At 34.2% G+C, this 12737-nt stretch overlaps 1 protein-coding gene across 4 annotated transcripts in view; it reads left to right on the forward strand.

Moving 5' to 3' along the window:
- LOC132560640 (EF-hand calcium-binding domain-containing protein 7-like) overlaps positions 1-12737 on the forward strand; it is a 40654-nt gene that overhangs the window by 808 nt on the left and 27109 nt on the right. For all 4 annotated transcript variants that reach the window (XM_060225307.1, XM_060225314.1, XM_060225329.1 and 1 more), the window contains exons 2-8: positions 246-395; positions 960-1025; positions 1438-1583; positions 2736-2822; positions 3287-3307; positions 9400-9520; positions 10255-10311. In XM_060225307.1, the coding sequence (XP_060081290.1) occupies positions 269-395; positions 960-1025; positions 1438-1583; positions 2736-2822; positions 3287-3307; positions 9400-9520; positions 10255-10311 (625 nt within the window). In that variant the 5' untranslated portion in view covers positions 246-268. The remainder of the gene's footprint in view (positions 1-245; positions 396-959; positions 1026-1437; positions 1584-2735; positions 2823-3286; positions 3308-9399; positions 9521-10254; positions 10312-12737) is intronic.

Genomic DNA, 12737 nt, shown 5'->3' on the forward strand with positions numbered 1-12737 from the left:
TTTAAGTATTATCACACCTTGCATAGGGATGAAGGCAACAGTACCTGACTGAATTCTAACACGCATAGTTGATGATTAACAGGATACTTTTGATGACAGCCAGCAGCCAGTAGTTGGCAGTTGACTTTTACTGTGAAAACTGCTTCTTAGTTTATAAAACAGTTTTGTGACAAAGGACCAAACAATTTATTTATGTATATCATTACACATATATTGTTAATAAGCTGTGTGTTTTATGTTTGCAGCAGCCTTAGCTCAACCAACTACCATGTCTCGACGTCCAAGTAGAGCCTCCATAACAGATGGGGACTTTATCCTTGACTGTAAGGCTGCCTATTCAGAGGTGATGGATGATGTCAGAAAAAAAATCACAAGCAAGTCTCTTCTCCTTCAAGGTACAGAACAGATTGGTTGCTACTGTAGTTTGTCCTCACTTTTCTGATACAGATGTGGAAACATCACAGCACAAGATATCTATTTATTTAATTATTTCAGATACTTTATACCAAACATTCACTGTACAGTGTTGCACATCCATTGAATCCAAGCACATGTTTAAATATGAAGAATTCATTTCAGAATCTATTAATTACAATTATACTATCCATACTAACTCTAAATGAATACTAGTGCTATATTTAAGATAAATAATTCTAATACCAATCATTAGAGTAAAAAGTTTGGGGAATTTCAGTCTACATTTTACATTTACGTTGGTTTGTTATAGTAACCAATTCTGGCATGACACAATGGGAGAGAGAGAGAAATCTATTACTTATCTTGGGGTTGGTTCTTTCAAAGGACTGGTATAAATCCCTCTACACTTTCTGTACACTGTCATCCAGTTCGAGGAAATAATAAGGGAATATATCATTTATGAAACAATTAACTTAATACAGTCTATGAATTGTTATTATTGCTTATGTAAATAGGTAAATGATTGTACTTTTTGATTTCAGCTTTACAAGAAAGCGGTAGAAATCCATCTGAACGTGTGTTAAAAAAATACTGGAATTCTGAAACTGGTAAGTTCAGTCAAAGTATTCAAATGCTTTACAGCTTTACTTCAATTTCTGAATTTCTAAAATTGAAAGTCTGGAAAAAATGAAATTTAGATTATGTTACTTTAAATATATATGTACATTTTTTGCTAAATACCTCTTCAAGAAAAACAAACACTAAATATTTTTCATCATGTTTTTGTTTTTTGAGGCCTCAAAACAAGAAATCAGAATATAACAGACACATTTAGTTCACATTTAAGACACTTGTATTCAAATAAGAAGTTTGACAAATCATTAGAACTGGATAGTGTGTAAAAGTTTGTCAGCACATGGTTCTTCAATTTTCTTGACCACAGACAGCATGTACAACTAGTAATTGTCCTTAAAATTGAATCTAGCAGTGAATATTCTTTTTTGGTCTAATTTTTTTCAGAGAGTCTGTCATTTGATGATTTTGTTGATATCTGTCGAAAAGTGGTCATCACAAGTGAAGAGGAAATGATGAAAGCTTTCAAAAAGATTGACATAAATGGAGACGGTTTCCTTACCCTCGACGAACTCCGCAGAATTATGACCTCAGTGAGATTGATGTGCTATCCCGACAGTAGTTCAGATCCTTTCCGAGTTCTTCATTTCAGTTTTGCTTGAGAAAAAAATCTTAAGACCTCATAAAAATCTGTTTTTGTTAGCCGTCATATTAAGTTGTCTGTTTTAAGGTCACCTGAGACAAAGTCACATGGTTGACCTATTCTAATCACTTTCATCCAGCACTGTGCGTCCGTAAACAATTTAACATTTTTGACTTCTTTCTTCTCAAAAACCCCTGATTCAATTTCAATTAAATTTTGCAGGAACCTTTCCTGGCTTAAGATGAAAAAAAATTTTGAATTATACAGTCCCCATCCCCCAGGGGCCTGAGGGGCAGGGCCAAAAGGGGTCAAATTGACTCAGGTTTCAAAAATCTTCTCCCAGATATGGTAGAATCAAATACTCTTCATGAATGGAAGCATCTTAGGGTACTTTACCAAAATTGTAAATTTCATGGTCCAATATTCTCACATTTCCCTGTGGGGTTAAGGTTACCATTGTTTATATAGAAAAACTAGATTTTTAAACATAATTTGTTTTATTTCCATTGAAAATATTTCAAACCTGATTAGAATTATGAGTGAAGGATGATGGCTTGATGATATGCCCATTTTGATCCTGACTGACCCCCAGGGGCTGATGGGCGGGGCCAAAAGGGGTCAAGTTGCATTTGTTAGCTTAACATTGGTTGGAAATAACTTTATAAGTATTAACAATATACAATGACTGTTTTGATGGTATGCATGTATTGACACTGGTTTACTATATTCAGTGTCATAATTTCTGTTTCATGACATTTGATAACTATAAAATAAAATTGCATCCCTTTAGACAAAAGACTTTGATATTCAGTATATAATACCTTAGAATTCTTAGACTCAGGTTGTGAACTTTCTTTCTATCATTTCCTTTAAATTCATAAGAGTGTGTAAGATTGTGTGATTGCATTTATGATAAAACTAAAGTTTATATATACATATGTTTGAAAGAAAGACGAAGGAGAATGAATTTCACCATGTTTCTGTTTTATGATATAAAGGAATAGATTCGTAAATTCTGAAAGAAAAAAACAATATTGTTATTCTAGAGGAAGAAGATATTTTAGAACCAACATAGTATAAAAGATATCATGCCCTGTTACAGAATGGAGAAAAGATGACAAGACAAGAGGTACAAGAAATAATAGATGAGGTTGATGAAAATGGTGACGGTAAACTGGATTTTAAGGAGGTTTGTATTCACAACTTTGTAGTTTTATTCTGAATTTTGAAACCAATCTCTGTTGTCAGTTGCAATGTAGAGAAACAGTCTACAGGAGAAATGTCACATTAGTTGATGATCCTAAAAAAAATCTTATAAGACAATGTAGTTGTTCATCATTGTAAGGAAATGTGTTAAGATATTGACATAGAACATAAGGATTAATAATTAACATAATATCTACATTAGCAAACTTCCTAACAAACAATTTTATAATAAAAGCTTCATAATCGGCTTTAATCAGTTTCAATATACATTAACTATAACTGATTTCAGTTCTTTTTGCTTCAATTTTCTTATTGAATTTATCTTTCATAAATGAATCTTAGATGATGAAGGTATCTTATGCATCTCCATTATTTGTTACTAAGTACAGATAGTTGTATTCTCTATATTTATTGACACCAATATGGCCGTATGTATTTATGTTATAGAGGAAATTTTACTATGAACAGGTAAAGTCTACTGTGTTGATTATCACCCCACATATTATGGCCTGATTCCCTGGTTAGAGAAATATGCATCTCATTTGTTACATTGGTATTCAGCTTTATTCATTGTGGAATGTTCTACAAGTACTGGACACAAGTCTATCTTCCAAAAATCTGTACCTGGTATTGCATGAGCAAAAAGAAAGTGATTCATTAATGTCATCTACAGATATTAATACAAGCTCTTAGCTAAACTTTGGAAAAGTATGCACTGCCCCGATATATATTTATGTGCCATTAACCAATTAGACAATTTCATTCATACGGTACAAATTTTGGTCCTCTCTGACTTGTGGATCAGTACTTGTGTCCAATTTTGTTCACCAGGCTTTGTTTATATGTTAATGATGAGGAAAAGGCAGCAAGCTCCAATGCATGTGTTATTTCAGCTGATGGAAAATTCTACAAAATATACTTTAAAATATTCTTATAAAACACAAATTCACACAGATATTGATGCCAACTTTCACCTTCCTGATGATATCTGTTCAGATTTTGGATGTAGTTGTTTGTTTTCGTCATTTAACTGTAACAGTCAGTACAATTAATCAACATGCATGCCATGTTTTAATTCACTGGAATAGTGCCACAGTTCAGAAATTGCACAGGTACTGGGATGTTCTTGTGAAATTATCAGATATATGAAAATTATGAAATTTATTGAATGAAATGCACGTCCCCAGTCCCCATCTAGATTTTAATATTTCTTTTGTTGGATTTTTTTCCCACAGTCACCCCATAGGTTTCAAAATTTAAGCCCCTAGCATCACAGATGAGTCCTAGAAGGACAAACAGCTGTACGATACATTTTAATACTCTAAATTAGGATTGAAAGATTGTGTGCCTTTAGAACAATATTCAGTAATTAAATCTTAGATAAAGAGAGTTTTCACATTATAAGTTTTATTTTGAATCACTCAAACTGCATTCAGGTACATTATTTATGAAATCATAATGTTGTATTTAGTGACAACTGTCACGCTGTTCTGTTACAGCAGTGGTATTGTAGACTGTTCTGTTACAGCACTGGTATTGTAGTCTGTTCTGATACAGCAGTGGTATTGTAGTCTGTTCTGTTACAACACTGGTATTGTAGTCTGTTCTGTTACAGCACTGGTATTGTAGTCTGGTCTGTTACAGCACTGGTATTGTAGACTGTTCTGTTACAGCACTGGTATTGTAGTCTGTTCTGATACAGCAGTGGTATTGTAGACTGTTCTGTTACAGCAGTGGTATTGTAGTCTATTCTGATACAGCACTGGTATTGTAGTCTATTCTGTTACAGCAGTGGTATTGTAGTCTATTCTGATACAGCAGTGGTATTGTAGTCTGTTCTGTTACAGAAGTGGTATTGTAGTCTGTTCTGTTACAGAAGTGGTATTGTAGTCTGATCTGTTACAGCAGTGATATTGTAGTCTGTTCTGTTACAGCACTGGTATTGTAGACTGTTCTGTTACAGCAGTGGTATTGTGGCCTGGTCTGATACAGCAGTGGTATTGTAGTCTGTTCTGTTACAGCAGTGGTATTGTAGTCTATTCTGTTATGGCAGTGATATTGTAGTCTATTCTGTTACAGCAGAAGTATTGTAGTCTATTCTGATACAGCAGTGGTATTGTAGTCTATTCTGTTACAGCAGTGGTATTGTAGTCTGTTCTGTTACAGCAGTGTTATTGTAGTCTATTCTGTTACAGCAGTGGTATTGTGGCCTGGTCTGATACAGCAGTGGTATTGTAGTCTGTTCTGTTACAGCAGTGGTATTGTAGTCTATTCTGATACAGCAGTGGTATTGTAGTCTATTCTGTTACGGCAGTGATATTGTAGTCTATTCTGTTACAGCAGTGGTATTGTAGTCTATTCTGATACAGCAGTGGTATTGTAGTCTGTTCTGTTACAGCAGTGGTATTGTAGTCTATTCTGATACAGCAGTGGTATTGTGGCCTGGTCTGATACAGCAATGGTATTGTAGTCTGGTCTGTTACAGCACTGGTATTGTAGACTGTTCTGTTACAGAAGTGGTATTGTAGTCTGTTCTGATACAGCAGTGGTATTGTAGTCTATTCTGATACAGCAGTGGTATTGTGGCCTGGTCTGATACAGCAGTGGTATTGTAGTCTGTTCTGTTACAGCACTGGTATTGTAGACTGTTCTGTTACAGAAGTAGTATTGTAGACTGTTCTGATACAGCAGTGGTATTGTAGACTGTTCTGTTACAGCAGTGGTATTATAGTCTATTCTGATACAGCAGTGGTATTGTGGCCTGGTCTGATACAGCAGTGGTATTGTAGTCTGTTCTGTTACAGAAGTGGTATTGTAGTCTGTTCTGTTACAGAAGTGGTAGCGTTTTAAGGTCTGATATGTTTTGTGTCTAAATGGCTGTAATTTAATGATTGGTCAAAATCACATATTAATTAAATATGCCAGTCAGAAAGCTCATAAGTAGCTATATTTAGGAAAATTTCTTCAGGTTAGTAATGTAAATAGAATAGAAATTTTTATAACCCAACCTGTAGAAGATTCGAGTTTCAATGACTAAATGGTCACCTTCATCAGACAAATGACCACAGAGGTGTGTCTTAGCACTGACATTCAAAGTGCATGAGATGGTAAGGAAATAAAAAAAACTTTTTCGGTAGTACCATAAAGTGTGACAAGATGGTAAACAGATTATAGACCAAAAATACACAGGATGGTAGCACTGTACTGTAGTCAAATTGGCTATGCTTTGTTTAACACTTTGTCATAGATGTGCAAGAATGTGGCCATAGACCCTAGTCCATATGTATATGCAAAATTGGATGCAGGAACTGTGATGCATGGTATATTGTAGAAACTGGCAGGGGATATGGGGTTCAACTTAATGAACATCAGAGAGAACCGAAATCCCAAGAAGGCACAAAATTCACTAGATCAGAGTGAAAACATTATCAGTCCTAGATCAATAAATTGGCACTTACCGATCATTCCATATAGCAAAGTCATATTATTGGCTGGGAAAATTTCAGAAAAGTTCACAGGGAAATCATACTTACAGGCAGCTGGTTAAGGAAGCCATCTGGATATGTCACAGCAGATGAAAAATGGATGAGAGGAGCTACACACTGTCGCACATCTATATGGCCAAGTGTTGAACAAAGTGTAGCCGAACAGTACATTGTTACCATCTTGTGTATCTAGTCTATAATATGTATACCATCTCCTCACACTCTTATCTAAAAAAGATTCCTAACCATCCTATGCACTACCAGGTATATATCTCAGTGTTAGTATGTTCCACAATGGTCATTTGTCTGATGAAGGTGACTGTGTAGTCATTGAAATGCCACAATGTAATCTTCTACTGTATTTGTATTAAAGGAAATTCTATTCTGTCATAGGAAAAAATGAAAATGTTTTCATGCATGATATAATAATGGTTTTTGAACACCCAATTTTCAGTTTGATACCTTATATTAATTAGACAATAATTTGAGAAAAAAAATTAGTTATGCGGAATTTTATAAGTCAATTTTGTACTTTGTTAACTTTAAAATGAGTTGACAGTAAGGACTAGATAGTGTGTTGTTAGTATGTTATAACTAGTGTCAGGACATGGCGTAGGATGTTATAAGTGAGATATTCTTTAGAATCACAATTGAAAACCGTCCAATTATCTTTGGACCACTGTCTTAAACAAAGACACTTCAGCAGATGCCAGGGGAAAATACTCATTTTAACATAAATATTATCATAAACATTAATGGCATTGTGTGCCCTGTTGATTTAATTCCAGAATAGAAAGAAAAAAAATTACAACTCGTATATGATGTGGAAACTTGGCACAAGCTCTTGTTTATTTTAACCTTGACCTAGTATTGATGAGATAAATCTGTAATACAATGTATCTATAGTCACCTGTATATATCCTGCTTACATATACTGTAGCATGTGGTTGGTTCCTGCTGTTCCTCAAGGCTGAAAGCTTGGCATATACTGTGACATGCTGATCTAGGCTAGATGTGATTATTACAGCTAAAATGATACTATAGTATCTTATACAGCCTTATAAAGGGATTAAAACGTAGTACAAGTGCATCCTGTACATGGTGACATTTAGACAGATCCTGGATTATTTCAACCATTACCGTTTGATAAGTGTTAAAACAAAAAGATATACACACATATATAGAAATCAAATGTTGACCTAAAAAGATAATGGAAAGTCTTGAATTTTTGTTGAGTTAACTTTTTGTAAGTTTTTTTGTAAACCATTTCACTGAAATTTAATTTTGTAGATAAATATAGTTCAATAAAACTTCTTACACAAATTTTAAAAGTTCATGGACATGAATTTGTGGATTTAAGGTACATACAAAATCAATGAAAGTACCTTTCCAATCCCCAACCCTAACCCCAAGAAAATGAATAAAGGATGGTATCAACTAGACAGAACAGACATCTTAATGTAAGAAGATAAATATGTGATAATAATTTTATCTCGGACAATGTTATTGGATGGCCTGCACACTGTCTACACTGCGTCAGCACATCTTCACACTTAGTCTATGACAATGTCCTATCAGCAACATTCACAATAAAGATCATGATGATGAGATATATCAGAACATTTGAATTCTTATATAAAGAAAAACTGAACTGTACCAGAATTTGTTTGTCTCTTACATGCTCTATTACAGTGGTTTTGGTCACCAAAATATATTTCCATTGTTTTCATGTCATAATTCCATGTGGAAGTCCCAAACTTATCATGAGTGACATGCCCTCTTTCAACTGGTTTTCCCTCACTGGGGGACATGACCACATGCCTGGTTGTTGTTCACTGAGGGACATAGCCTCATACATCTGGTAGGCCCTCACTGGTTGATGTGACCTCATACATCTGGTTGTTGTTTGCTGAGGGACATGAACTATTACATCTTGTTGTTGCTCAGTGGGGGTCATGACCTCATACATCTGGTTGTTGTTCACTGAGGGACATGACCTTCTACAACTGGTAGTCCCTCACTGAGGGACATGACCTTCTACAACTGGTATTCCCTCATTGAGGGACATGACCTCCTACAACTGATAGTCCCTCATTAGGGACATGACCTCCTACAACTGATAGTCCCTCATTGAGGGACATATGAACTTGTACACCAGCAATACTGCTGTGTTTACATGAGCACTGACATATAGATCACTGCATGACATTAAATGGAAAGAAGAAAAAAGTTATGCTTGATATATTACTGATATGGAGCATGTTTTGAAATCACGTATATTTTGAAACTCAGTTTTAACAACTAGATAACAGTTAGTTTGTGATTAAAACTTGATGTGATGGCGTTTCTGCAGGTTTGACTTGACCTTATGGTTGGTAGGGGATCTTAAAAATTTGTCAGATCTCTAAAAGCAAGACCAGATCATATTAAAGTTGATTGTCACCTTACATATCACATATAACTTACTGATATTTTTCTCAATCTTTGAAAAATGTGAGTGTCCAGCTGATCAGGAGGCTGGCAGTATTGTGTATCTAGACTAGCCAACTATGGTTCAGTTTATTGTCTCCCTGTGTTATTGAAATGTATTATACAATATTCAGAAGTGTTACAAAGATTTTGCATACCTAGTTTTGGCAAAAAGTCCAAATCCACTGATCAGATCCATGGTTTATGTTACAAAGTTATAATACCTAGAGTATTTTTATATGTTAATCATTTTCAGACAAAAGTAATGTGTCTCAGCTGATTCAGACTTAAGTTGAGTATGGTGATGATGAGGATAGCAATGATGACAGGACTGTGTGTTGTGTTGATGTATGTGATGTGCATGACAATATGATGTGTATGACAATGTGTATATGTATTGTTTTATTGTGTAGTGAACAAGCATTCTGCAATAAACAGGAAAAAGAATGGATTATTTCATGAAATTCTCATCTCAATATATTATTTAATATTCTGTTGTTATATAGAAAATAAAGGTGACGGATATTGTCACCTAAAAGATGAAAATAAAATTGTTAAATATTTATAAAGACGTAGGATTTTTACTTTTACTTCATGTCATTTCAGTTCTGCAATATGAATAAAAATACAGCAGACCAGCTTCGACAACAAAACCGAAAACGCCTAGAAAGGAAAGAAAGAGATCGGAAAAGCAAGAAAACTGAAAGTTTCTCCGACTCAAAGAGAGGTAAATTCACAATTTAGATGACATGTTCAATTTTTTTCATTGGAAAATGAATGCTGTCTTTTTCAGTGTCATTTTTGATGCTGCACAAATGTAGGTATAGTAGCAAGGATAGAGAAATGGCTTTTGTAAGTATTATCATGGTAAACTTGAATAGAGAAAAAAGATGCACACAAAGATTATTTAAATAGACTATTTTATTTCATTCCTTAATAAAAGGACACAAATCCTTTTTTTTTTTTTTTTGAGTGGGGGAGGGGGTTGGTTATGGGATTACCTAGACATGTATATGATGTAACCTGCCATATGTTTGGTTTGGCTTATATTCTTAGATATATAAGTGTAATATTCATATGTCTTTTTTTTAAGATTTTGTTTATGTTTCACAGGCGATATTGTTGACTATAAATATATGTTGTATTCCCTGTCTCATTTATTCTGTTATCTGTAGGTTAGACTATTTGCCTATGAAATACATATGTACTTTGTTTATACCTGTTGATTTTGTTTTAACTATTACAGGCTACCAGCATTGAATTCCATCCCCCATTTCTGTACACAATATTTATCTTTTGTATTGTAACACCTTGTCTTTTGCAATATTAAATTCCACTGTTGAAAAGTATTACTTTGACAGCAAAATACCTTAGTGGATCTTCTCTTGGCTGCTCAACACCTGAAATGCTTCTAAATAGTCTTACCTGTACAGGTGATATAAGTTAAATTGATTTTCTCAGGTGACGTTGCCTCTATGGGCTCACAGATATCCATGAAATCAAATTCATCACAACGCAGTAAGCTATATATCTCATACATTACCAAACACTGTGTTCCAAATTGGTTTGCAGTTCTAAACAGTATATACTCCGGTTTGCTTTCCATTCCCAACACCACCTTGCATTTTTTTTTCAAAAATATATATTATAGATAGTTTGCTAATCCATCCTACCTGGAGCACCTTTTTGACTGACCCACCAGTTTATACTTAATGTGTGAAACTTTATAACCTTAGCTAAACTATATAATTATGCCTTGTGCACATATTTTGTATCATTGCAATAAAACTTTCATTGCTATGAATTTTCTAGGTTCCTGAACAAAGACCGACAAAACAATTGTTCAGAATTTATATATGTATACAGTTAAAATTATGATTACAAAGTTTAAATCAAATCTGTTAAGTTTGGTTTTCTAAGTCAAGACGATAACTTTCCTACCTAGTTAAAAACAATTTGTTTACCTTTTGTATCGCTAACCTGATAGTAGCTGTGCTGCTCCCTTAATTGTCATTTGAACAACTTGAGATAATTGTTATGCTTGTGCTTTGAAAATGCTGGAAATGTTGTAATGTTATTCGTGCCACATACAGGAAAAATCATCTGTATTTATTAATTTTTATTTATTCATTTAACACCCTAAGAACTTAACATTTTATTCTATGACTGACAAGATGCTCCCCACTGTCCCCATGGTATGTCAGTTATCCTTTTCTCTAGATTATGTAGATTAATCTATTGATTTAATCTTTTACTCAAGGTTGATGTAAAATATACTGTTATCATTGGCACAATATTAAAATTACTGAAGTTGATAATTTGAATTTGTGTAATACTACACAGATCTAGAACAAAAATCAAATTGGAACATCACTATCACTTCATCATTATTATCATCGGTCCTATACAAACCAGCATGATGTATCATCACATCACACTAAGGACAAATGGCAAAACGGTTCAAAAATAAACACTGAAGATGCATGCAAGAGGAGATCAAATATCACTGTTTACACACTTTATTATCAGAAATGAACAGGTATAAGTGTCACAGAACATTTGTCTCAGTAGTGGGTTACTTACAATGGTGTTTCTACGTTGTTGAGGGTCTGCATGTGGTACAAAATTGTCAAGTTACATGTATTATATTGTCGATTCAACCAACTACTGATCTAGTTTTTCTATCATGATAAACAAGCATTGATGGGAGGTTTCTATTTCAGTGTCCTTCTCTTTATTCTTCACTAGCATTCTGGCTCCTACACATATATAGATTTGTGTATGTACTTCAAGTTTTACTTTGTTGCCAAATATTTCATCTTAATGCTTCAGAAATAGATGTCACATGCATATTGTATTTCAATCCCTATTTATATAAATGCTGTTGACTTCATATCGGTATTTTAAAGTGGTAGTTAATAACTCAATAAGCCAAAAGACTATACACATACAGGTCATTTTGTAGACATTCAAGGGGAGATAACTAGGAAATAATTCGTAATTTCCATGATCTATGTCTAACATTTCCAAAAAGTCAATGTTAGTACATATGTATATGTAAGTAAGAAATTTTGGTTCAGTGTGGTTATTGATATATCAGCATCAACTGATGACTTCAAGTTTCAGCTTCCTCTGTGTCTGATATCTCTATACAGATGGATGATACAGCACAGCTCATCATCCACTATCTAGATATTCAGTTATTTCAGTTTTGTTAAAACAGTATAATGAGTTTACTACATTTTATTAGTACAAATGTAATTCACTCATTTTAGACAGGATGGAAGTAAAAATCCTATGGAGTTGTTTTCTCACCAAAAAGTAAAATTTGTCATTTTACTTATGTGTACATATATTTCATAGACATGCTACATAATATGTTTGGTGTCAAAGCTGCAGTGTTTATTACATGTTAATGATGATGTTCTCTGGTCAAGCTTTCAGTGACCGGCCGATGTCTTCTAGGTCCAGCAAATCTACATCTTCTCAGAGATGTAAGGTCAATGCTTTTTTTTGGCATGCCTCTGGTCAAATGTTTATCACTGGACACCACTGATCAAATGTTTATCACTGGGCACCACTGGTCAAATGTTTATCACTGGACACCACTGGTCAAATGTTTATCACTGGACACCACTGATCAAATGTTTTTCACTGGATTCCACTTGTCAAATGTTTATCACTGGACACCACTGGTCAAACGTTTATCACTGGACACCACTGGTCAAATGTTTATCACTGGACACCACTGATCAAATGTTTATCACTGGACACCACTGGTCAAATGTTTATCACTGGACACCACTGATCAAATGTTTATCACTGGACACCACTGATCAAATGTTTATCACTGAACACCACTGATCAAATGTTTATCACTGGACACCACTGGTCAAATGTTTATCACTAGACACCACTTGTCAAATGTTTATCACTGGACACCA

The sequence above is a fragment of the Ylistrum balloti genome, unplaced genomic scaffold (assembly GCF_031769215.1).
Source record: "Ylistrum balloti isolate Yb309-2 unplaced genomic scaffold, AGI_CSIRO_Ybal_v1 Utg369668, whole genome shotgun sequence".
NCBI lineage: Eukaryota > Metazoa > Mollusca > Bivalvia > Pectinida > Pectinidae > Ylistrum > Ylistrum balloti.